This window comes from Lissotriton helveticus, chromosome 9 (assembly GCF_964261635.1).
Source record: "Lissotriton helveticus chromosome 9, aLisHel1.1, whole genome shotgun sequence".
In the NCBI taxonomy this organism is placed as follows: domain Eukaryota; kingdom Metazoa; phylum Chordata; class Amphibia; order Caudata; family Salamandridae; genus Lissotriton; species Lissotriton helveticus.
Window position 1 is genome coordinate 181,395,849 of NC_136070.1, and position 27,795 is coordinate 181,423,643.

General features: G+C 44.7%; 1 protein-coding gene across 4 annotated transcripts in view; it reads right to left on the minus strand.

Annotated features, from left to right (window-relative positions):
- Positions 1-2,175: 2,175 nt before the first annotated feature.
- The window catches only part of CDKL1 (cyclin dependent kinase like 1), a 333,969-nt gene continuing 308,349 nt past the window's right edge, over positions 2,176-27,795 (minus strand). For all 4 annotated transcript variants that reach the window (XM_078659717.1, XM_078659718.1, XM_078659720.1 and 1 more), the window contains 4 exons: positions 26,664-26,746; positions 24,017-24,073; positions 6,778-6,933; positions 2,176-4,522 (listed from right to left, as the gene is read on the minus strand). In XM_078659717.1, coding sequence (XP_078515843.1) covers positions 4,412-4,522; positions 6,778-6,933; positions 24,017-24,073; positions 26,664-26,746 — 407 coding nt within the window. In that variant the 3' untranslated portion in view covers positions 2,176-4,411. The remainder of the gene's footprint in view (positions 4,523-6,777; positions 6,934-24,016; positions 24,074-26,663; positions 26,747-27,795) is intronic.

The window sequence follows — 27,795 nt, forward strand, 5'->3', positions numbered from 1 at the left end:
AATATGGTGCAGCTCTGCCTTTGCCCCTGTGCTAGCAATAACTTTATCTGCCTAGCGCCAACGCAGGCACCCTTGCATTTTTTTTTAATGATGTGCAGGAAGGGTGACCTTCCTGCACATAAACAATCATTGGCTATTTGCTGTTTCTCTGTGTACTGCACAAGGCAACACACATCGAAACAGCAAAAATTAGGAGAAATAAAGCATTTCTCCTCGTTACGCATTTTAAGACCAGGTTTTCCCTGGTCTTAATTTTGGCGCTGCCTCCATTTACGCTGCCCTTGTAAATAGGAGGCAGCATTAAAATCAGTGGGTGTTGTGGTGGATCGCCAATCATAACACGCATTGCCCTCCCATTCACGCTAAATACAGCGTGAAGTGAAAGTGCACTTTATTTACAAGGCAGCGTTAAGCCACGTTAAGTAGCTTAATGCTGCCATGCAAATAAGGCAAGGCCCCTATCGCCATCACAACATGAAGTTGTGATGGCAAGAGGGGCTTTCAATTATGCCCCTAAATGCCTTTGAACAAATTCAAATCTTATGTTCAAATATTATAAGTGTATGAGACTCCATGGTGACTTTAAACATCCTTATTATGTACCATTGTGGCAACGTTATCCTACATATTTCCCTATATGAAATAGTGACTCCTTGAAATGTATCCAGTTGGAGGTATATTATCCCATAAGGTGTATCTGGCTGCTGGCCCACCATGTGCGGTCTCTCTCCATGGCTGAATGGGCAAATGTGCATGCCCTTTCAATGTTGAGGTCTGGAAGAGGATGGGCCAAGATTTGCAGTCTCTCACGGCTTGCTGGGATGTGCACTCTCGTTAACTGGTGACAGGACGCTGCACATACTCCGATTGTTAGCAGGCTGCAGCAAGTGGCTTGGCAACGCCTCTTGCTGGTTGGATAGCCACCTGCTGGTGAGGTCATGGAGTGGCACACACTATTTCCTTGTGAAAAGGTATTATAAGCAATGAGTGTCCTGGAGGTTAAAATGCACCTGTGATAAGAACATGATATGCAGCCTCTGATAGGTAAATAACACTGTGCCACAAACTATGCACTTCAAGACTTCTTTCCAGAACTGGTCGTGGCACTCTAGGAGATGTCCCAGGACTGGATACAGACCCCCAAAAATGGTCACAATACACGAGAGATAGCCACTAGGACTGAACACAAAATTTCAGGCAAGTTTGGAACTGGGAGAGGACCCAATACTCCAGAGATGGCATTCAGATGTTGTCAAAACATTCCAGATGTGGCCTCCAGAACCGGAGTCAATACTGCGCAGTTATTCTCCAGAACAGCACTCCAGACACAGTCTACCACACAAACTCCGGACAAATCACTCCAGATGAGGCCTTAGTATAAAATACAATGTCAGATGTGGCTTCTAAAAGTAGAAGCTGTGCTCCATGTGTGGCATTGTGAGCCAGACTCGATAGTCCAGATGAGGCTTGCAGAACTGGACACAGCAATATAGGTGATGTGTACGTGATGCACTGGTAACAAAGCCTCCCTTATCCGCTGATTTTATCACATTTGGCTCATCACCCAAACATTCCTTCATCTCTCCCAATGGGCTACCTGTCATTCTGCTTAGTCCCTTTGACTTCATTCCGGGTCAGAACTGAAGGATGTCCGAGGACAAAGGATGCTATTATTGCTGCTGCATGTATTGTAACTGGTGGGATGTGCGTGAAGCTTGCACATCAACTGAATGTGGTGTACCGGTTTGTTGTAGGGATAGAGGCTTCTATTGCTGCACCTTAGGAAGCATTCCCTACTGCTGCCTGTGCTGTACATGTACAGAATTGTGATGAAAACCTTTCCACTATGGGAATTCCCAGCATTTGGCTTCTTCCGCGTTTGCTATAGCTTCATTGGCAAAGCTCTGGTCTGTTCCCCATGTGCACAGCATCAGAGGATGTCTGACAACGTTAAGGAGGCTGGCTGCTACTAAAACTGGAGTACTGAGGATAGCATGCAGAGTGTTTTAAATTCACATTTATTGTGTGCCTAGTTACTCATTCACAATTGAATCTAGTCCTAATCAAGGGAATGAGTGCAGGACATGCTATAGGTCCTAGCCTTCTTAGTGAACTAGACCATTCCCGCCCCTCGCAGCCCGATGTAACGCTCAGAAGAAAACAACATTGCACATGTTTAACAGACTGATTTAGATGCATTTTATTGATCGCCTGTACATTTGAAATACACTGTATACTGAAGACAAAAAATGAACGAAATACATAGTTGTGTTCAGAAGCAGACAAATAGCATGACTGACAAAATCACTGCTTGACCCATTGTGACACTCGTGTGTGGCTCTCTCTCTTGCACCCGCTCAGGGTACACAGATAATTACTTGGTTGGGTAGTTTTATTACACAAAATCCAGTGGCATAAACCCAGAGACCTTTTAGATATGAAAACTATTTCACGGGTTCCTGTGAAAAATGAGTTTTAGAATCACAATGAGAGCTCCAAACCACTCTGCTTTATCATTGCTCATTGTTGAATCAACTTGTCATAACAGGTAAATAAACGCTTAATATTCTAATTCCAGTCAATGCACCTTGCAGAGAACAGCTTCAACAGTCTCTCCATTCAATTGACGGAATGTGTTTTTAACAATGCAAAGAGTATGTTTTCTAACATTCTTAATTTTTCTATTAACTTAAGGCCAAATGTACAAACACTGGGAATAGCAATTTGTAAATTGCGATTTTTCTCTGAATCGCAATTTGGAAATCGCTATTCCTAATGTATAAAACTTTTATTTTTAAATGAGGGATTCCTAGCGGGTCGCAATTTGACCTACCTCATGAAAATTAATGAGGTAGATCACAAATTGCAATACACTTGGAATCTCAGTCATCACAGAGATGGTGGCATGTCTGTGAATGCTTTTAAATAGATAAATGCATCCCATTTTCCTTAAAGGAAAACTGGATGCGTAAAATCGAATGTGTATTTATCATCTTTTAAGAGTAAGCAGTGGACTCTTGAATACTTTTTTCAACATTCACAAAAGGTGAGGGGATCCTTAGGGACACCATACTGTTTGCAAATGGCTTCCCGCTTCCTTTGAGGCGGTGGTAAAAAGATTAATGTTTTGCGATCGGAATTCGGTCACAAAACATTTAATACATACCATTTGAATTCATTATTAGGAAGGGACGTCCTAAACATGCCCCTTCCTACTACTGAATCGGTATTTGTTGCAAACCCAAATTGCGATTCTGTAACGTGTTAATGATTTGCAATTTGGGCTTGATACATCAGAAAAAGCTCTTTTGCAGTCACAAATGAATTGGGCCGTTTGCGAATGTAAAAAGTCTTCGCACATCTGTCCCCGTAGTATTGTAGTTCGGTATCTCACTTTTTTCAATAAACCTTTCTCTAACTGAAGTAAACAGGTTTTTCAAGTTAACCACTTCAAAATAAAATACAATATAAAAAACATATCATGAGTAAAGTGTGATATAGTCCTATATCGCCAGCTAAGGCTTCCGGTGACATTTTCAAAGCACTCTGACTTTGGTCCTGTAGTTTATGATGTCAACAGAAACCTACTAAACTACTATGGAACCATATTACATGGTTACCCGTTATTTATCGTATCAAAAGGAAGAGACACCTACCAACTTTGCGTACATTTTAACATTTATTGAACCAGACATTATTCAGCATTATAGACTGTACATTGTCATCCAAATGAAAATATGTTTGAGGTAGCACCAAAGGAGAGGTAAAACGCACTGTTCTCTGCTGATTAGAACACAAACACAGCTGAAATCAGAAAAAAATGACATGATAGCGACATGTTATAGATGAAAAAATACAATAATGCGGATGTTTCTGTTTTGGCACGATGGGTATTTTCATATTTTATTTTGATTTGGCTTGCTTGAGATCTTACTGCGGAAAAAATGGCAGCATGTGCGTTTGGCGACTTTATGAACTGCAAGCATTGTCATGGAAAAAGTTGTGATCTTGTTTACAAAAAAAGGGAAAATGCTCGCCTTTAGTGCATAGAATGTCATTCACAAAAAACGCAGCACTTAATTCAGTACCATTTTTTCAATCACTTGGTGAAATTTACTTTTGCGGTTACAATACACCGTACATCTGCCAAAAAAAGAGGATTAAACGAGACTGCCACAGTTAAAAGCCCTCTTACTGAATGAAGGCTCTTGACTTTCATAAATCCAAATTAAGTGCATATAAAACAAAAATCTCGCATAAACCATTTTAGTTTTAAAAAAAAGGTATTGTGTCCTTCACTGCAGCTTCCTTTGCATCTGTCCCAGCCCAAGCTGAAGTATTTTTCTTCCAATGTCGCCGCGGTATGTCCTCTTTCTTGAATAAATATCTTTCGGATGGCGTAGCGCCATCTTTAAATGTTTGGAAAACGGTAGTTGAATTTTCTCGTGTTGGTGTAATAATACTTCTTCCCATCCACGGCCGGTAAAATGTTACTGCTGGTCAGCTGAGGCAGGTGCTGTAACTGAACATGGAAAACACAGTGTAAGCGATGAAGAACATGTGAGGTTATAGGGACTCTTTAAGAGCGTTCCCGGAAACACAAATGCACCGGCCTTTCAAAACATTCCAGGACCGACTCAAAGAAAATCATAAACCCCCACCCACAAGTTTACGAGCCCGCATGCGCGGAAATTTAGGACTGTCTGGAAATAACAATGCTTTTCCTAAGTAGGCCGTCAAAGCAGTGTCTGCTAGTTGTTGGTTTCCAGGCGTAATTCTGCAATATATCATCAATTCCTTTCTCGAAAAACTGGGGTAGCTTTTTTGCATGTGTAAGTGTACATGTTGCTTTATTATGCATTGCTTTTTTTTTACTATGTTAAATACCTTCCCTTACACCTAACCAAATTTGGTAGGCCTTCGTTTTCCAATAGGTATGGGGGATCTGACTGACTATATACCTTTTTTTTTTTTAATCCAAACAAACAAGTTTTACTGCTTTTTTTTTCTGGAGCTTCTCTGAACTACTGTAGCACCTTTCTTCCACCATGTTCTACATCTTCCAGTCTGTTGTGTGGATATTCACGTTTGCTTGTTTTTATTCTTGCACTGCTACAGGAAATTGTCTTCGAGATCTGGGTCTCACTTTTTTTTAATCTTTAATGCACACTGAAGGCCATTTGGTTGTGGGTAGCACTATATATATATTGGTGAACACCTACAAAGTCTCAGGTGTGTGGCAGTTACCAATCTTTACAAGGAAACCTTACCCTAGAGCGCCCTGAGAGAGATTTACAACTGGGCTTTATTACACGATTGTAAGGTAAAATGATTTATGAATGCATGCTCAATTGAGTAAATAACATACATTCTGACTTAAAAGTGCAAATGTCAGTGAATTGTACGCTCTGATATACAGGGTACCAGATATGTTGACCATTTTAGCTCATAGCCCGCAACAACAGCCACTAATTTTGAAGGGATGAAATACTCAGAGACTGACAATTTATTTGCAGTCTCCTTTCCCGCTTTACCTCCTGGTCACAGTATTTGTTAACAATCCCTCAATCCGTTGACCCATCATAGAGGCTGACCAGTACCACCGGCGTTCTTTAACCATAATGGTCATGACTACCCAAGACATCAGTGTACATCATGGCAACAGTTGCCCAAACACGCTACTTGTTGCTGCTGTCTTTGAATAAGGGAAAGGGTAGGTCCTGATAAGTGAGCCACTTCACCATGGCCACCAGTATTGTGCCACATAATGTCTGCTACCTTAATAGAGTTCTAATTGGTTCATTGCATCTTATTCTTTCCATCGTGTTTAGTTTGTTACAATTTTTTTTTCATTTTCTCCCATTGTGCCTTTGGTTAGGTTCGCCCTTTCTGTTTTCACCCGCATGAAGGGTTAATATCTATCTTATCACTTCTCTCCCAGCTGCATCTCCAGACAGTTCCTTTGACTTTGTAGTGGGCAGGTGCTACACAGACTCTGGACAGAGACACCTACCCAAGTGGAATTAACTTGTGCATAATGTAGGCAGTGTATACATACATTCCATATCTAAATTCTGACTTGCATCCGAAAAATGATCATACCCAGGGTAACTGTCACAGGAGTAGCCAGGTAAACCAAATGCAAAATAGGGTACCACATCACCTGCAAAATAGGGTACCACCCACAAAATAATCGCTTTTTGGGTACTTACACACATATAGAACTACACAGCAAAGCCAAATAGATCAGGTGCAAGGGAAACAGTTGGGAAGAGTATGGGAAAGTGCACTAATCAGCATATTTTTCTGTATAGATCAACAGTCTGTTTGTGAAAAAACTGTACAATATGGAAAACCAAATATTTTTTCTAATTTGCCATGTGTGTACTAAACACATGGTATACTTTACACAATATCATCCAATATACAGAACTACCATATGTTTAATATTTAATGCACTGCAAGATACGTCATTTACAAATGAGTTGCAAGGCCATTCATGCGACTGCCCCCCTCAGAGGAGTAAACTATTAATACTCAAAATTGTAAATTATACACTGCAGAATTTACATATCTAAATCTGTACCTTTATGAATTGGGTTATTGGCATAGTGGTAAATCCCCTGCTTAATTAATACTAATGATTAATATTATTAATCAGTTAATAAAGGAAATTAATTACGTTTATTTAGTGTAATTATCTGGGGGAGGAATTGTAAAACACATGAGCTTTTCAGTACTGCTCAAACGTCAGAACACGTTTTCTCCAATGCTTACCCCAGGAAAGTGCTTTCTGGCTGGTCGCGTTATTCGCCTTGTGACTCTCTCTGGTTCTCTTCCAGAGTCTGTATCTTCTCGAATGCTATCGAAATACGGATGTTCAAGAAGCTGCTGACATGTTAACCTCTCAGAGGGGTCCATGTGAAGGCAACCCTGAGTAAGGGATAAAGAACACAAGAGATCTGAGTTATGCACAAATCAAGAATAACTGTATTTAGTCCTGGACTGCCGAACACCAGAATGTCAACCTGACCTCCCACGTGCATTCCCACAAAATCTCGTGAGTGGAAGCCATCTTTGGCGTAGGCCTTTTAGTCATCCACACTTCCCCTCTCTGTCTGGACCCTTTGCTGGACATGCCCGTCTATTACAAATCTGAAACCCTGGCAATCCATCATTCTGAAACATTAAAATGGAGACAAACATAAGATTGCACCCAAGTTTCATCACTATAGATGGGACAATCTCTTCAAACCTATGCAAGGACCTAGCTTTAATAAAGTCACTCTGACTCAATTGTCTGTCTCTTACTGGTTTGATATGTTAACTTCTCAGGCCTCTCTCTATCACTGATCATTGCTGGAAATTTGTAGTTTACCACCCCTCTGAAGGTGACAGTCTGCTCTCAACAAATCTCAATCGAGGGTAAATCTATCACCTAACAACTGTCACAGAAGAATACTGTGCTGCCCTAATTTGGGATGTCGGAGAGCCTGGAAGCACACCATCCTGGCTCCCCACCACTCACTCACGATCTAACCTATGCCATTTGTCTTTTCTAGTACATCTCACCGGTCTCTCGAGCGTAATAGTTGTGTCATACGGTGTATAGAGACCTCCAATCAGCATGTTCTCTTCCATATGCTCATCTGTCACACCAACACAATCCTTCAACTAGCACTAAGGCTCACTTTATATCTCATGATAGATGCCTCATGCCACACAGCCCCTATAGCTTAGAGATACTATACCCCCCTTCAGCTACCTCCACACAGAGCAGGCAGAAATTCATATCCAACAGTTTTAGCGAATACATTGAGTCACTAATTGCTGAATCGTATCTCAACCTAGTAAAAGGGGATACGACTACAGACTGACTACATTACAAAAACGTCAACGTGGGAAAGGACATTCTCCCACTACTTCTCATCTGATATCAGATCATTTGTGGCTGGTGGATAGACGTTTTCTGTCTCCTCCCTAACATATAAGTCCCCTACGACTAAAAACGTTTACAATAATGGCAAGGATAATAATCCAGGCTTGTCCATACACTCTATTGATTTTCGTTCAGATTTTTATGAAGCTAAAAACTATTTCTACAAACTTTCTCACACCTAGGACAAGACTTTCTCATCCTCAACAGTCCCTTCCTGTTGCTGCTCCATCCATATCCCAACTGCTTGTATCCCACACCTCTTTGTAACAGATATCTATTCCCTTTCCTCCTAATCAGATCTTCCTAAAAAATAGAAATAGGAGTTGTGGCTGTGTTGTAGCTTTGGTTCATCATGGTTCCCTAACACTCTAGATGCTCAATGACCCATCATAAACCTTATTTGAGTATATTTTGACTATGGCTGCTCCCTCCCCCACCACATCTCTGGTCTGTACTGTTTTCTACCACACACCCAAGAAATACATCCACACCTTCAAATACAATCTACTAAATCTCAACCAACATGCTCTACTGCTCTCGGATTATATGGGTAGACGGTCTAACAAATTCTTTTTATCTGAGTATAATCAAATATGTGCACACCCTTGGTTTTTCAGAATTGGACAAAAAAGCATGCGGTGCTTGATAATATGCCCCTCTGTCCTTAACATATTAGAGATCTTTCTTTACACCTGGACCACCCGTTGTTCTTTACTTGACAGGGCACGGCTGACTTATGGGAGCCCTGAAGACAAAATGCTGGCCCTGGCACAAAGGAGGAAATTATTGATAAATGGAGGGGTTCCCAAAGTGCATTTTGAAAAAATTGAGTACATTTCTGAGGAGCATCAGCCTTCATTGGCTTGGCATAGCAATGGTTTTCGAGCAAAGTTATGTGAAAATTGTGTGTAAATTCACTTTTTAACATCCATTTTTTTCAAAAAATTTCAGGGGAGAAACGCCCAAACGTTTCTAGAAAATGTCAGTATTGCTCACTTTATTCTGGAATTAAGGGCATGTATTATTCCAACCTCTTTCAAAGAAAACTAGCTGCCACTAAAGCAAGTTCTGCTTCACCAAAAGTAACATACTTTGCATAGATCACAAATCTAACATCCCTAGGTGTTAAAAACAGAATACGCGATCAGTACCCTCCTCTATGGAACTCGTTACATTTAACTCTAAAGAATGAACAACTGAGTTGCTCCTGCTACAGTGGTTCATTAGTTCCAGTAGTTGCTGATCTGGGCTTTTCATCATTAGACTATGATTCTGAGCCAGAGAGAGAATGGCAGAAAGGAGTAAGAATCGAAAGGTGGCAAATGGAGAAGGTAGCGATGAAAAAGAACCTCCAAGAGTGAGATCACGATACCCTCTAGCTTCTGCACTTAATATTTGTTATTTCTTTTTGCAAATTAAGCACAGCCCTGCTGTGACTCATGCATGCGGCAAGCAGTATAGGTTCGTGGTCATACATGGTGTGAACGTGATGCTTCACCTTAACAACCAAGGCCTTTTTAAATTCTCCCACGTTGTCTTCCAGGACGTTGTCTGCATTGCCGAAGGAAACGTTCTTTGTACAGTTATGTGGTATGTGAGTGCAGCCCTCTCTCTGGGTAGCTTTCCTGTAAAAGACATGTCCCTGTGGTATGTGTACACATGGAAGCTGCATTGGAGAAGCAGCCTGGCTGTGACATAGGCAGCTATAGATATTTCCGCGGATAATCCTGCATTTCATTGCTCGTCTGTGCTGATTGAGTAATGAAAGTGAAGCAGTAATAATATTTGGAGGTTTGACAGAGGATCCCGTCTTTATTGATGCTGAGTTGTGACAGTGCCTGGATTCACGCGTCACATACATCTCAGCCTTGTCACAACTTCGTTGTACCAGGAAGCATCTATATACAGACTCCGTTGAGTCGATAAACGGCAGACTAATCGACTAATCAATGAAAAGCCTATCTCTCCCCATAAACACCCACCATGTCTGAAGCAAGCCTTATTTTTTTTTTAACCAGTTCAGTTCAAATTTATTAAGGTTTAGACTCTTGTCTTTAAAACAATAATACATAAAAGCAATTCAAAATGATGGTCTACACCTTAACTAAGGGCAAACGAGAAACCACCAGAAGCATCGAGGGTGGAATGCATCCTAACGAAGTAAGGTAAATAGGTCACCTCGGCCGCTATGACAAATAAGGTGCATTGCCCCAGTCTTCGCTGTAGCAAATCTTTAACAGGATGCGATTTGAGCAGTCTGGGACACTCAGCCCAATTGCACTCAGAACCTTCCTACAGGTGGTGAATTGAGAGGCTGCATCTGCCTGCAGTATCCCACTGCCTAGGGGGTCCCTGGAACTCCTATTCCATTTCTGGGGGGGGGGGGGGGGTGGGAGAGGGGGAGAGGAGGGGCGCTCGGGGGCATGTTGACTGCTCTATCTCTATGTAGCATAAATTCAGTGTGCCTCCTGATTGTCTTTGTAATGTTGTGCAGGTGCAAAGGTAAAGTGTTTCCTTATTTATGTGCATCCCACCCCCATGACAATGGGATGACAATGGGGGAATGCCCCCTTGTGATGGCACCAACGACTATTTTATATTATAGGAGGGTCCTCACAAGCATCTTCTCCCCCTTCTAACACACCAAACTTCCCCGGTGCACAAGAAGTGGGTGCAAACGCAGTTGTGCCCCTGGGCTACTTACTGCCCTTGGTATGGCAAGAAGGAAGAGTCCACCCTAGAGTGTAGAGGACCCTCTTAAAACTCTGGTGCCGCTCCCCCTGCGGCACTAATGATAGCTGTGTAACTGAAATTGACGATTTACAGCCGTGCAAAATAGGAACTTGTAGAAGAATAGCAAACGTTTTTCTGCGTTATAGACAAAGGGTTAATGTGTATGTAAAATAAGTGGAGCACCCTCCTTCTTCCAAAAGAATAGATGGAAGGCATGCTTATTATTTTCTCCTAAAACATGTAAAAATCCATGGCTGTAGGTTTAAGTCAAATTCTAAGCTGTACATTTCGGAAATCGAAAAGGAAAATGATATTGAAAATTTATTTTCAAAATATCTTTTGGCAAAGCTCCACTGGGAAAATTCAGAAATAAGCTTTTGTACCAAATTACAAAAGAGCAGCATAGACATGACAGAACGCCCCCCAGAGAACAACGTGAGAATGCACGAGTATCTATAGACGTATTTAGAAATTATGCATTCAAGCTTTACAAATATCCACCTGCAGTGTTTTTAACAAGCAATGAAGCATCTACACTTGTTGTAGTGAGGACATTGGCACAAGAAGAGTTCTGATTGTGCCAACCGATCTTGTTTCAAGTTGGAGCAGGTTGAGTTCATTTAATATGCTTTGGCATCCTTAAAAGGGCCATCCCCTGTAGCGTAATTGACAGTTCTCTTTGCCCCGCCCAGCATCTCTAACAACCACCAGCAATAGGAATTCTAGAATGTTTGTTTGTCTATGTTATGCTCTGCTGTTATATAAAGCGCGTGGCTACCTGAAGGCTTCCCAGCGCTTAGTGAGAACCAGTTAGCATGCAACTGCAAGGACAGAAGTTAGGGTATAACTAGGTTTTTAACACATTTCTGAAACCTGAGCTCATTTGTTTCGATTCTCAACCGCTGGGGCATTGAGTTCTACAGCTTTGGTACCAGGTACGAGAAGGATCTGCCTCCCCAGCTGTCCCTTTGTATTTGCGGCACTTTTAGTCGCTGTGCATTGGAGGACTGACCATGGGTGTAAGGGACCAGGAAATTCCTGATAAAAGAGGGCCCCTGTGTGCAAGGTAGAGTGCCTTACATTTGACCCTCTAGTCCACCGGGAACCAGTGCAAGGAGGCCAGTACATTCCTTCTACCAAGACATATTTGGGGAGTTTGAAAACCGCGTTCTGGACCACCTGGAGTGTCTTGATAATGTATTTAGGTGACCCAGAGATACAAAGAGTTCCCGTGGTCCAGACGGTAAAGAATCAATGTGTGGACCACTGACCTCCTGAACTATGGGGGTAGCATGTCTACATTTTCCTACACTTCTAATTAAGCCAAAACAGATGGTGGTCATTTGGTCCTCCATAGATAGCGAACTATCTAGCCACATGCCTAAACTCTTTATGGAAGAGGCAGGGGCAGGTTGGCTCCGGAGGTTCTTCTGCCAACCGATGTCTTTTTTTGGCGTCTGTTTATTTCCTATACAGCATCACCTCTGTTTTGTCTCGTTTAGCTTGAGTGAGCAATTTGCCATCCAGCTTGCCACCTTCTCTAAGCATGAGATTAGTTGTTGTGAACCTGCTCCTGAAGAAAGGGAAACCACCAAATGGGTGTCGTCTGCATAGGAAATAATCAACACTCCAAATTCCCTATGTCTGCCAGAGGACGCAGATAAATGTTAAAGAGTGTGGGACTCAAAGGTGCGGAACCCCACTGTTTAGAGGGAAGACATGGGAATAACATGGTGGCTCCCAAATTTGAGAGGACCTTTCTGTCAAAAAGGATGATGGCCAGTTCAATTAACCATCCTTAATTGCAACTTCACTCATCCTGAGCATCAAAGTTTCATGTTCCGCAGTGTCAAACGCTGCACTCAGGTCGAGTAGAATAAGAGCAGCAGCACCACCTTTATCTAGGAGTGATTTCAACTCTTCCATTACTGTGAGTATGGCGTTTTCTGTGCTGTGGACGGAAACCAGTCTGTGTAGGACTAAGAGAGAGGCTTTGGTTGATGTGTTTTTCCAGCACCTTCCCTATGAATGGGAGCTAGGAGATGGCTCTATAGCTCCTGGAGTACAGGGGCTCAAGATTCGATATTTTTAACAGAGGTTTGACCGCTGCATGTTCCCAAGCCGGGTGAACGATTCCAGTGTCAAAGGAGAGATTAAGAAGGTTAAGCATCTTGGAAGTTCCTTGTCACAGGATATAGGGTGGCGCTAGGTCCAACGAGGGTAGGTCTGATGTCAGCTAGAGTTTTGAGCTCCATCATGACATCATTGAGCGAACAGCTCGTTTAATGATGTTGCCAAGCTGCATCACGTACAACTTATTTCTGTCGCACCTCAGCAAACCACAACTACCACCTCACTCTTCGTCGTTACTTCACCCACTATGATGGTGGACCCCTGTCCAGAGTATAACTGAAAAGTAAAGTTTCTATTGCGTTGCCCCTGCTGAATCATCAGAATTTAACAGCCCTGGTGCCAGTCAATGTATATATGTTGCCCAAATTATCTATGTAGTCAACCAGCAGTTGTTTTGGTGCTAACTCCTCTTGCATAAATATAGAGAACAGAAATGCCCTTAACTCCCAGATAAGGTTGCTATTATGGCAGCGAGCTTGGCATTGTACCGAGTGAAAGCTGTGTGGTTATACGACGAGTTTTGTGACCCATTTTACCTGCCACACAGAGATAGGCCGTTTCTGGTCTGAGATATCGGACTTCAGAAACTTTTTCGGTCAGGCTTAGGGACAGCTTCAGGAGTCTCGCCAAAGTCATGTTTTTCCAAAAACCCTAAACAAATATACATATATATCAGTCAGCTCTCTTCATCTATTGAGCTGTCCAGCTATCATTCACATTTTGCTTCCAAAAACATTACAGCAGGGGACAATGGGCTTCATCCACTGGCTGTTTTGCCCAGTGAGTGACTGCATTTTGAGTGATCGCATACACAACTGTCTGGAAAGGAGTGTACTTGCGTGCCCGGGATGGTAGGGCTGGCTGCTAGGACTGGGTGCTAGGTCACTCCTTTATTTAAAGATTTTTTATAGGTTTGCCAAACATTTTTTGCATATTGCATATGTTTGCAAAAAAATAAAAACATTTCATGGTTACGAAAGCAGATATTTCTGCTTGTTCAGAGGTTGGAGACAGGCAGCTTATTACTAAGAAGAGTTAGTCACAGCATTGTAGCAACCTTGAAATCTGGAGCATTCAGAAACGCATAGGCACAAGTCACATTAAAGGAAAGGCCCAAATAGTTGTGACAGAAACACTCACTAACCGTCAAAAAGATGGAGGGGAAAAATATATGTTTTTGGAGGGCAATACAGAGACTGAAAAGACCAAATGAACAGGATAGCAGAACTCCATTGTTAGTAAATATATCCAAGGTGTTCATGTGGCCGATGTTCTTGGACATGAGTTGGAAAATTTGAGTTTGACATCCGCTGCAGCAGAAGACAAATGAATAGTGTCTCCAAGAAGAACGTTCGTACATGGCCTTTAATGGTAGAGGAAGAGGAAGTAGGGCTTTTTTCAAAGTAAGCCTTAGTCGTCTCTCCTCTACCTCCTGCTAAGCCACCGTGGTCTGAGACTCTTCCGAGTGGGCTGTTTACTACATTTTGATCATGTCTGTTATTCCTGGATGATCGACTGGTGGATCCTGGCAGTGGTCGAGGCAAAGTCACTCAACAGAGTTCCAGATTTTACAAAAGCCCAGTGGTGGGGGCCCTGTTGAATTATTGCTCCTGTACCTCTGGAAGAGAGAGGAGAGGATTTTATATTTTTTGTGAGTCTCATTCCTAGACTAGGTGGTAACTTCAGACCTGTAATGGAGTTTAAGTATGAGTTGGTTAATAGCTCATCTCCCATTCAACAGTGTTTGCACAACATTAAGACAATTGCCCCTGGAGGCTGCCACCACAATGAGCACCAAACTGTAACGAAAAGTCTCAGAAAGGGTCCTGTTGCTCTGAGAAGTTGGTGGGAGGGGACAGATAAAGTGCTATTTTCTCTGGGGCTTCAAAATTCCTTTCACCAGAACTGCTTTTCAAGATGATTACTCTCCAACTTATCATCAGAATCAGCAGGTTTCAATGCTGTAAAGGAGACATTCACATCTATATAATGCCATTCTTCTTCAAAACCATCTGTTTTTGAGGTTTTTCTGGGACAAGAACCATATTGAAATACCTGTCCTTGCCTTTTGGCTGGAATCCGTCCATGGGTTTTTCCAAGGTCTTAGCTTCAACAGTGGGATTTTAGCTTAACAGGAGAGTTACATATTTGTCCATCTGGGAAAAAGAGATACTCTGACATGTTTCTTCAACAAATAATGGAGTTCTGAGATGGCTTGTTCCTTTGCCCAGGTACACAGCTGCATAATTTAGCATCAGAAATATTGCCTACTTCTGGTCCAAACTATGTTGTTTTCAGCACACTCTACTAACCAGCAAATGGAGAAAGTATTCCTGATGCCAAATGAGATTGGCAAGCTTTAACACCAGTTGGAGAATCTTGTACACAAGTCTCGGCATAACACACATTAACAGTTGCTAGCTCAAGAGTATATGACTGCCTTTCGAGCTATTGTTCTCTAAGCTACTTTATGCCAGAAGCCATTGGTGCCTGAGCTGGTGCATTTATGGTCCCTGGCCTTCAAGCTCTTTAACCAGTAGGTGCTCTTTCCCCAGCAGTTTCAGAGGGTGAATAAAAAGGCTCGTCTCAAACGTCTGGACAGGGGAATGTGCCCAGGTCCACCAGCACCAACAAACATCATAACAGATTCCTGTATCCAAGTCTGGACTATTACAATAGGTTCTTCATTCTGCAAGGTCTAGTTATCCTCCACTGAAGCACGTAATTGGAGAGAACTGTCGGAAGGCTTCCTTGCATCTTCAATCTCCCGATAGGATTCCCACTCCAGGTTCACAAGATAGCCTTATACACCCAAAGCTTTGTTCAGGGAGCTTGAACATTAGTGGACACATTTGGAATTTGAAACTGTGGGAATGTGCAATGTGGGCAAGAATAGCAATTTCTTTTTGGGATCTCAGAACAAGCAATGAGGGGGATAACCCGAAATGTAGGCAAACTACTATGAAAAAGTAGGTGTGTCACTAGTTACTACCAGATGTGTTCTCAATCACATAAGAATTTAATATGCCATCATAACACAGCTTATTTCATTGTGCGTATAGCATGGCAATATTTTTATAGAAGCATTCTATGACTGTGAAGAGTCACATGCCTAAGTGATACCCGTCGTATTGTGTTTTTTATGAGCGAATAGTTCTTTGAAGTGCCAAACCACCATTTCCAGAGTTATATAGTGATTTGGTAAGATATGCAGCTCAACACAATTTTACATGCTCATCTTTACTGTGGAACTCCACATCAGCTAGGTTCATGTATATGCAGGGTTCAACGCTCACTACAGCACAATCCCAAAATGAGTATTGTTCAGCAAGTGGGTCATAGAGTGAGGGGGACATATGTAGAAGTAGTGATTTTTCAAAGAGCCTTAATTTAGCACCAGTGACCTCTAATTCGTCACCCAGTCTACAATCCTAAACTTTGCTCTCACTGTCAAGCCTTACTCCTGATCTATAGCTATCTCGACTATCACACCTTATTGAACTGTGGCTATTCTATACCTATTACGTTTGTTAAATATCTGGCTTTTTATAGTAATGCCTCTTTTGATAGAACTGTTGTTGTTTATTATATGGTGACTACGTACTTCACAATGGATGAGCGGTATAGAAAACTATTAAATAAAGACCCTGCCCCTTTGCGCACACACATCATAGACAATAATGTGAAGCTATTCACATATAACTAATACATGCTTAAAAATTCAGCAACGAATTGGAAAGGGACAGCATTTTTGCTGATTTTGAAAATAAAGTAAATATTGGTGCTCTTATTTTAGACGTCAGGGACTGCGTAGTAATTAAAAAATCAAAACCAGAGCGGCCGAACATGGCGGCTGCGTAGAGGACTAGCTCCGATCACGAAGCGGCCTCTCTAGCTATCCGAATACTCATCCGTTGCTGAATTGTGCCTCAGGCGGGGGCACCGAAGGCCCGGAGCCGGGCGGTGCAGGCGGCACGCAACCGGGCGGAAATCAGGTGCCGGGTGGCTGAGTTACAGCCGAGGATCAGCGAGCCCAGACCGCAGGCCTGAGACCGGGGAAGCCAGTTGCCAGCACACCCGGCCGGAAGTGTGCGCGGCCCGGCGGTAACAGACCGGAAGTGGTCGGGACTGGAAGGGAACCCCACAGAAGGCTCAGCGACCTTCCTTGCCTACACTGGCTCTACCGGTGAAGCGCCCACGTTAATCTGCGCTGCTGGTGGGGCGGAGGACCTGTCGAGGACCGAGGCGCCGTGAGGAGGGAGCTGAGAAGATACAGTGAGGAGCCATCCGTGACCGCCGCCGTAGCGGGCAAGATCCGCGGGGGTAGCGGAGTGCCTGGGAGCTCTCCCCCCCCACCCCCCCTCATTTCCACCGCCCACGCACATTTAGCCGCGAAGCAGCACCAGGCACTACGCCTGTGACGCGAATCTGCGCAGCTCCAGTACTGGGGGACACGACCGGTGGACCCGTGGCTGCCTACCACCTTACACAGCATGGGCCCGTGGTAACGCCCAGGGACACACTAGACACGAGGCGCTCCCAGTGACGCCCAGGAGCCATAGTGGGACCCCGCACTGTGACACAACCGTGACCCTACAAAACGTAAGCGGGGTGAGGCTACCGGAGGGGGCGGAACGCCTGACGGGGCAAGCGTACTGTGGCTGACTCTCCACCATCATTGGGGACGTGATCCCCTTCTACGTCCGACTGTCTGCCCTAGCTGCGCGGCAGGTGGGGCCGGGCCCGTGGCTGACCTCCTCTCTCCTGATCCGTCCCACCAACTGACCTGCTGCGCTTTACAGTGGACATCATGGCAGGAAAAGGCGCCAAGGGCGGCACGACCCAGACACGTATCGAGAGATACACCAGTGATAAAACGGCCTCCCCTCCAGCGGAAGGACGGCATGTATCTACGAGAACGGCGGACGTTGCGGGGTCGAAGAAGGCAACCCTGGATGACGTAATGCGAGCTCTCACGCAAGTCCAGACTACGGTGGGTTCGATCTCGACAGAAATCACCCTCATCCGAGCAGACCTCCACAAAATGGCCGAAAAAGTGGGATCACTGGAGATTGTCACAAAATCACTGGTGGAAGATGTCTCGGAGCTCCAGACGGCGATGGAGGCAGTCGTGGCTGAGAATAAAGTGCTGAAGGACAAGCTGGACGACCAGGAAGGACGCTCCAGGCGGAACAACATCCGCATTCTTGGAGTTCCAGAGTCTGAAGGTACTAGAGCGACTGACCTTTTTGTGGAAGACCTCATCAAATCGCAGCTCCAACCGAAGGGATTGTCAACGTTCTTTTCGGTCGAGAGGGCGCATAGAGTACCTGGCGGTCAGCCTAAACCGGGAGCATCCCCTAGACCAATCCTGGCGAGACTATTTAACTTCCGAGACAGGGATGCCGTCCTACAGGCTGCGCGAGTGTCCCCACCCGTGAAGGTCCAGAACTCCACCGTGGCATTTTTCCCGCAGAGGTGGCATACAGCAGAGGTGGCCAGGAGGAGGAAAACGTTCATGGACGTAAAAAAGGAGCTTAGGAGGAGGGAGATCCAATACTCCATGATCTTTCCGGCTAAACTGCGGGTGGTAGCGGAAAACAGAACTTGGTTCTTTGACAATCCGGAGACTGCCCGGGACTGGCTGGACGGATGGAGGCCAGCCTCTCAACCCCGCCGTCAGGGGCGAAGTCAAAAGGGCCGACTTCTGGTGGATCAGGGCGAGAACCGAGGTGGGGGCTTGGAAGCCGGAAGTAGTTCGCCGCTGAGATGAAATGCTGATGCTGATCTGGAGGTCGATATTGAGTGACCCGGCAGGTACGAGACTGTTACGACATTATGGTTGCTGCCTGTGCTGCCGTGAGCACTGGCCTGAGGGCCCCTGCAGAGGGTATGAGGGGTCGCTGACTTTGGAGTACTCCTCACCCCCGACGAGCAAGTAACTTTGTACTTTTACTTGGGTGGGTTCAAGCACTCTGCTAAGTTGGGGTGGCGGGCAGTTTTGAGTCCGTGTGGCAGGGAAGCAGGGAGGAGGGGAGTTTTGGGTGGGGGAGGGTTGTTGCGGTTTCATGGTTTGTATTGTTCGACTCTGCTGATCACATTGGTATCCACATTTGTCGCGTTGGGCCAGACTACGCACACCGAATGGCCTGGTGTTGACTCGAAGACGCCGGGCCGCCACTGCTTGCACAGGGGGGACGCCCTGGGACTAGGTACTCATCAGACACGACACTACCAAGCCCTACAGGTCCTGGGTCTATGCATACTGATTTACAATGGCAGGAATGTCCCAACCGAGTAACGTGGTAGATGCTCCTGGAGTGGGGCCTGTGCCTCCGCTACAGATTATGTCCTGGAATGTGAGAGGTCTGGGGGATAAGGTAAAGAGAGGGTTGGTTCTTCAAAATATTAGGCGGTTCCACTGCGACCTGATCCTTCTTCAAGAGACACACTTAGTGGGTGCAGCTAGTAAGGCCCTGAACAGGCGGGGTTACCGCATGATCGCACACTCGGACTTCACTACGGGGTCCCGTGGGGCTGGCATCTTACTGAAGAAAGCGTCTAGATTTATTTTACAGGCTACCAAGATTGATAGTTATGGGCGCTTTGCAGCAGCTTGTGGGCACTGGGAGGGTGTCTCCCTTAATGTGGTGTCTGTATATATCCCCCCGGCATTACATGCGGCTGCACTTCCGTACCTGGGAAAGTTCCTTCTGGAACTCCGGGACGGAGACCTAGTGGTGGGAGGAGATTTTAACGCGGTGGCCCATGCTACGAAAGATAGGTTCCCGACCCGGACGCAGACACCTGGCCTGTCCAGATTTAGTGAATTTGTTGAGGCACAAGGGTTGGTAGACATATGGCGACACCTGCACCCCGAAGATCACCAGTACTCATATTATTCTGCTACACACGACTGCCTATCCCGCATTGATTACTTCCTCACACTGGGGGGTGGTCGACTCACGGTGGAGGATGTCTGTATTAGACCTCGAGGTATTTCTGATCACTCCCCCTTGACTATGTCCCTGTCCTGCGTGGAGATCGCTCGTAAAAGAATCTACCCCATTTACCCCGGGTATCTCAAGATACCTCAAGTCCGTAAAGACTTGAAGAAAACAACCAAGCTATACTTCGCGGAAAACTTAGGCACAGTGTCCTCCCCTACGACTTTGTGGGAAGCATATAAAACAGTGTTCAGGGGCCAGGCGATTGCAGCGATAACGCGACATAAACGTGAGCAGAAAGCTGAACTGCTGGCTCTGGAACTGCAAATGGAGCAAGCTAATGCGGCCCATATGGCGTTCCCGACGGAAGACACACGCCACACACTCCACCTCCGCCAACAGTTACATAACGATCTCCTCAGAAAGCGAACAATAGAAAACATTTAAACGACTGCGCAGAGGGTCTATGATGTGGGAGACAAAGCCAACAAACTACTGGCTTGGCTAGATAGGAAGAACGAGGGCGGCAGACACATTTTACAACTAAAGGATCCGATGGGAGCGCCCCATACGCGTCCCTCCGAGATTATCGAGATCCTGGCTGACCACTATCAGTCGGTCTACACCCCACTGGAGGTGGTCACAGCGGAAGCAGCGACAGCAACGCTGCAGACCATACCAGTCGCAACTTTGCCTTCGGAAGCGATGGCTGAATTGGAGGCGGATCTGACGGAGGAAGAGCTCCGAGCGGCCATTGGTGCATTACGTACGGGCAAGGCGCTCGGCCCTAACGGGATTCCAGTTGAGTGGTACCAGTCAGTCTCTGACACCCTGAGCTCGCCACTACTGGCCATGTTCGCGGAGTGCAGAGAAACGGGGGTTCTGCCCCTGGATCAACGGGTAGCAACCATAGTGACTGTCCCAAAACCGGGTAAATCACCCACGGACTGTACGTCATATCGCCCGATTTCACTGCTTAATGCTGAAGCTAAAATTCTGGCGAAACTCATTGCGAACAGACTGACCCCACACCTGCAATGTCTGGTCCACCCGGATCAGTCGGGCTTCATGCCCCACAGAAGCACGGCACTAAACCTCCGACGTGTACATGGGGTGCTGGCGCGCGCCCACTCACTGCTGGAACCGGCGGCCATTCTGTCACTAGACGCCAGAATGGCTTTTGATATGGTGGAATGGCAATACCTATTCGCGGTCCTGGCTCGTATGGGCTTTGGTCCCAAGTTTGTTTCGTGGGTCAAACTACTATACACGGATCCGGTGGCGCACGTAGCGGCCAATGGCCACATCTCTCGAGCGATCCCCTTGGCTAGGGGGACGCGTCAGGGATGTCCACTGTCCCCCTTGCTGTTCGCCCTCGTGCTGGAGCCACTGGCTACTGTCATTAGGGCCACTCCCCTGCTAAAAGGTCTAACGTGGGGGGACGCCTGGGAGGACAGGATATCCTTGTATGCCGACGACATGCTGATTTACCTGTCTCACCAGGAAACGGGCATCCCGAATTTGCTGGCAATCTGCGACGCGCATGGATTACACTCCGGATACATGATTAACTGGACGAAGTCGGTCGTTTACGTACTGAAAGGTCCGGCGCCACTCCTTCCCAACACCTGCCCGCTGGTTATAGCTGATACCTCGTTTAAATACTTGGGCGTCCGGGTCACTAGTGACACGAATACGTTCTATGATTTAAACTTGGCGCCCCCTCTTACCTGTCTGCGGGCGGATGTGCGACACTGGAAAACCTTGCCCCTTACGCTGCTGGGACGCGCGACGCTGTTCAAAATGATGGCTTTACCGCGCCTCCTGTATGTGCTAGAAAACACCCCGATCCTGGTTCCGCCATCCTATTTCCGTAAAGTGACGGCGCTGATTACCGAGTTGCTCTGGGGAGAACGTCCACCCAGAATTGCGCACGCGAAGCTTAACCGTGGATGGTACGACGGAGGGATAGCCTTACCTAATATTGAGCTCTGCGACTGGGCATCACAACTCAAAGTTATTAATCACTGGTTGCACATCCCACAGAATGACCCGGCGTACTTCTCAGATAGAACACAATTGGGGACACACAGTTTGCTGGCCCCGCTTTACACTCCTGCCCTCACGAAGAAACTACTCGGTCCAACCAGACACACGGTCACTATATGGCACAGGGCACTGGCACGGCTTAAGTGGAAGGGAGTCATAACCAAACTTACTCCACTGTGGGACACTAAACAATTGGGCTGCCTTAGGTCAAGTAAAGGCTTTACTCAGTGGGACACTATCGGCATATCGACAGTGGGAGACCTATGGACTTCCACGGGAATGGTCCCTTTTCCGCACCTGCAACAACAATATGCATTATGCCCCAATGAGACTTACAGATATATACAGATACGACATGCACTCATGGCGGTCATTGAGCCAGGCACTAAAATCCCGGAATCCTCACCTCTGGAGGGCCGACTTCTCACGGAATTCATGCAAACAAGCGCCACCTCACTCACATACCGTAAGTTATTGAATAATTTGCCTGATCCCTTGCAGAAGTTGAAGGAACGGTGGGAATCTGAGTTAGGGTCCATGGATGAGACAGAATGGAATGCCGCTCTAGCTTCGCCGCGGGAGGCGGGTGTGTCGGCCCGGTTCAGACTGATACAGCTCAAAATACTACACAGGGTATATTACACCAGGACCTCACTATACAAAATGCATAGGGCGGAAACCCCGTATTGTCTTAGAGAGTGTGGGGAGGAAGGAACATTGCTACACACACTTTGGGAATGTCCTAATGTCTCGAATTACTGGCGGCAGGTCATGCGCACTATTTCTCAGACCCTTGACACTTCCATTCCGCCAGACCCTCGTCTGTGCCTTCTGAATGTGTGGGAGGGGGTTGACCTGCCACACCGGAGACGGCAGTGGGTCACTATTGGGACTATGGTGGCCAAACGCGACATTGCGCAGAGGTGGGGTGTAGCGGAAACTCCTACGCTGGCATTGTGGTGTAGAACGATGGACAAACTGATGATTGTTGAACGTGCAGTTTACAGAATGAGAGCTAACCCGCGCAAGTGGAATGCAATATGGGTGGCATGGAAGAAGTATAGGGGGGACCTATGCGAGCCGCTTCCGGAGGATGAGGGCGATAGCTCAGACGAGGATGAAGACCTGGAAGACTAGATTAGAGGGAGAGGGTGGACAGACTGGAAAGGTTAGGGATCGAGTGCCAGGGATACCAGTTGAGCGGGCGTGGGGAAGGAGAAGGGTGGTAACATAGGAACCTGGTCCTAATCAAGTGACACTGGGGATACATGGGAGGATTCGATGTAACTGTCCTTATTGGCGTGAGTCTAAAGTTTGGGTTGTTTGTTATAAAAAAAGCAAAAAACAGTAAGACGTCTTACCAACTATTGCTGTATCATGATTGCCTTATGTCAAACATTCGCTGCCGGACCGGAAGGTTGTCGGCTAAATAGCTGTGTCACAAAGTGAAACCTTGGCTGATCAAGAACTACTTCCTTCCACTGTGGTGCACATTTACTGTAAGTTTGACAAATGCTAATAAAGTCTTACCAAAAAAAAAAATCAAAAAAAAAAAATCAAAACCAAAATCCACCAGATGAACAAAAGCAGAATGCTGTAGAACATTGTTATGTCTAGCGGTAATGATCAACCCAGCACAGTGCATTCAGAATGATTCAGTAATTTGTACACATAGGCAAGGCAAAAGGAGCCACAGAAGAACAATGTATGCGGTCTATGTTTCCCATACTGGGGGTTGTATGATGCAACCACACATGCTTTAACAACACATGCCTAAATAACGGGGTCTGAACCACGAACTTGTCTTTACCACGCAATGACATTACAGCGAATATCGTTGTAAAGGAATGATTGATAATGGGATATACGTGTTAAAGTTCAAACCTCAGCGTGCCGCCAATCCCCCCAACCCCCCCCCCCCCCCCCTCCCCACCCGAATGACTACGGGCTTACAGAGACATAGAAGTTCAAGCCACTGGCACGAGTCGGTAGCATAAGATCGGCAACTGTTCAAAAAGAGCTTTGACATGTTAAAGTGATGTCATAGCGCTGCAGCTCAAGCCACCAGAAATACACTGATGGAAGCATGGTTGTATCACATATGGCAAAACATGAAATCATGATTAGATTCCAGGCCCTTTAAAACAAGATACTGCAGATAGACCCCCCCCACACGAGTTATTGGACTACACAGCCTAACTGAATCTGCACTTACTTTCATTAGGCCAAATGCATGATGGGAAATATTGGAGAATTTCACTTCTAGTGGTTCCTGCGAACATACAAATACACTATGTAAATATGTATGACAAATGTACAATGGCACTGCAAATAACAACAGGAAATAATCACATTTAACATACATGCATCAGAAACAAATATACGTCCCAGAGCACATCCTCTGAATCTTGTTAGCTTCATGTCTGTTAACATTTCTTCTGGATTAAATCTCAAACACCTCGTTATTTGCTCTTAGATTTTGTGCTTTAATTGCTTAGGTAGAATCATAGATCCCTCCACCTGGGCTACTTTTAAATCCGACACTCACTTGAACGCATGCCCAGGACACTCGCCATTCCACGTTTGAGTGTAACTAGCCCTTTTAATAAAGGCGTTTGATCTCAGAAACTCTTCCATCAAATGTACAGCCTGTTTCTCTGCTCATCTCTTCCTCTTAAAACACCTGTCACACTGAGGGCAGGAAGCAAGTTTGGTGGAGCATGAAGTTCTCTTTAACCAAGCTTGCATACAAGATAAGAAATCTTTCACCAAAAATTATAGTTTGTAAACAAAGGGTGCTACACCTCATTTTGGTAATGTGTTCTGGTGTTAAGACGATTTTCCGGAACCCTTTAATGAAGTCTCTTTAGAGGCCTGGGCTGGTGAAATCCTCAATGGACCTAGCTGTCGTCTAGGGAATTGCGCTGGGACACTGGAGCTTAGGGTCCTCTTTCTGCTGATGATGTTAGGCTGTATATCACCAAAACAGATTGCAGAATTCAAGGTGACTGAGTTCACAAACAAAGACCCAAGGCCTAGCACGGCAATGATAGAGGTATGTCCTGAAGGACAACTACACAGGGACCAAAACAGTACCAGTTGAAGATGTGATTCCAAGGAGGAAGAGCTCCAGTGGCTGTATTTGGGATGTACAGTAGTTAGGGGCACTTCACGTTGATGAAGACCGTCATAAATATATCAGATATGGAGTCAAGGAATAAAGTTCTAAAGAAGCAGTTGAACACCCAGTGCTGTCCCATTCATGAGGATGTCACAGATCAATTTGTGAAAGTTGATGACATATGACGACACAACACATACTCACAAGTTGTCTTCAGCAGACAGTGCATGGGCCTCTAACCCTGTAAGCAAAAGTTTTCCATTCAAAGTGCTGAAGATACCTTAATTAGACCATCCCGGCCATCCATATGATCTCTGTTTTCCGATTAATTAGTTGCCAGTGAAACATAAGATTCTGTTAAAAAAGTCTTGCATGATACAATGTGCCATTTAAAAACAAAGTGGAGCTTTGTCAGCAGAAATGTCATCCATTAGAAGCCATCTAAAACACTACGTTCAGCTTTAGTCCTACTCGGGCTGTACAAAACTGAAAGTGGATTGCAGGTGATGCTAAATAAAGCTTCTTTGACATGTACTGCCACTGAACCGGAGATTGATTGACCGCCTCTGATATTGTTCAAACACCCTTGGGTTTAATTCAATTATTCAACACTCATTCACATAATTATGTTACACACTCCTTAATCACCTCCTCCCGCAAATATTGCGCTCTAAATAACCCAAGTATTGGCACAAAATCTCTAAAGATTTATAAAAATCATTATAACATTTATTATAACAGAAGTTCATAAAAACATTCTATGAGTTCCAATACTTGGGTTATTTAGAGTGCAATATTTGCGGGAGGAGGTGATGAAGGAGTGTGTAACATAATTATGTGAATGAGTGTGGAAGAATTGAATTAAACCCAGAGGACATTTTTCAAAAAGTTCTTGTATGAACCCTAGTCCTTTGGGAAACCAAGGGTCCCTCTCTTTTTTTGATAACATTGTTCAAACACCTAAAATCATTCCTAGTAATTATTAACCATATGATAGCTGAAGTGGATGACTGTTGTTCTATATGTGGCAACAATTTATGTAGAGCTTTTCAGCCCAAAAGTCCTGGCTTAGAGAGGAATGCAGGCTTGATAAATCCTGAAGCATGAAATGAAATGGAAAAGGAGGGGATAAGAGTTCAAAAAGAAACATGTAACTATAATAGTCCCACGATTACATTTAGAAATAATCCCCCCCAAAAAGTAAATCTTAGAGTAAAAACAATGTGTGATAATGACTATTTCTATGATTTACATTATGGTATTAGTCTTGTAATTGCTATTGTGATTTTGTTGTGTTTATTGTTATTATTTTCTTACTAATACTACTTTTACACAATGGGAGTAATCGAAAAATAAAAAGTAATTCTCATGTTTCAGCTACATTTAGTGCTAAAAAAAGATTGCCTGCTTTTCCATCTGTTGAAAGAATGGCGTGCGACAGAGTAGACTTTGATTATAATCCTGGTGACACGTAGCTTAAAACATGTATCTGAAATCATGAGTTATGAAAGAAGAGTTTTGACTGTAATTTCCAGCCTTCAACAGAACTGTGCCGTTTCTTGAAGCCTGTATCGAGGTGGAGCCCGGCAGTGTTTCTCACTTACTGTCAACCAATAGTATATGTTTACTTTGTCTCCTATTAAGAGTGCCAGCTAAGCAGAGCTTTAAGGACACAGAGTTCATTGCTGGATTCAAACTTCCTGATGGGAACAAGAATTGGGTTTCCTGCTGCCTTACTTACCATATTTTCTGGATCTGGAATGGACACTCCATTAAAGAATTGATTGGTGCTGAAGGCCTGCTGATGCCTCGGAATTAGATCTCCTTGAAATGACAGAAATGAGTGTTAGCATAATAAATACTACTCTTTTTTATTAACAACAATTTTTATTGTTTTTTTTTGGTTTTTGCAACAGGCAGTAAACCAGCGATTACAGAAACAATTTTACACTGTAGACGTTGGTTGAGTATACAACGCTTCACCATTACAAAGCCCCTTTGGAAGGCCCCCTCATTAGACAGTACAGCAATAATCCCCAATCCTCCTCTAGACGACCAAAGTCCCAAATGCACGTATTTCATTGTCCAAAAAGCACTCCTGAGTTGGGAGTGGCTCAAGGCGTATACCCTCATGACGGGATCAGTCTCACCATATCCCACAGTGTTTATGTGGACAACCCTGTGCCATGTATATGGGATGCTTGAACCCTGGGCAGTGGTCAAATCCCTTCTTCCAACCCTCCAGTGACAGCTCCTCTGCCCCCTTCCATGCTTTCATGATGTCCCGTTTGGCTAGTAATAATCCGAGCCACAGCAGGGTCCTTTTATATCTTTCACTGTCTATAGCATCAATTAGTACCACTCCTTGTTCAACATAGTAGGATTATGTGCATACACCTGGTATTGAACAGCAACCACGAGTTCTGAATTTAGGGAGCTAATCACAAAATCATTTTGTAGTATGTAAAGTAGTACACCTACAGTATTCTTTTAAGTACTCTTAGATGTTTTTGTCGATTCACCTCAAAACATCTAAAATGGGGTAAAATGAGAATATTCAGGGAATATTCTAACACCATTATTACAAATAGAAAGCACTGTGCCCTCTTTGCACTTTTACTAATAGGCAGTTGGAGATTGTGGGGCGATTCTCAAAGGCTTGTACATAAAAAGTACATGTTAAGGTTTTCTTCCCATACACACAAATACTTCTAATACGTCTGTAAATTGCCCCCCTAAAAAGGATATTACTGAAATCAGTTTTTACTGCACAAACCTACAGAAGGATGTTCCAATTAAGACATTAATGGCATGGATTTGAGACTATTTTGAAATGCAATAATATAGAGTTAACGAATAAAAAAGAGGGCAAT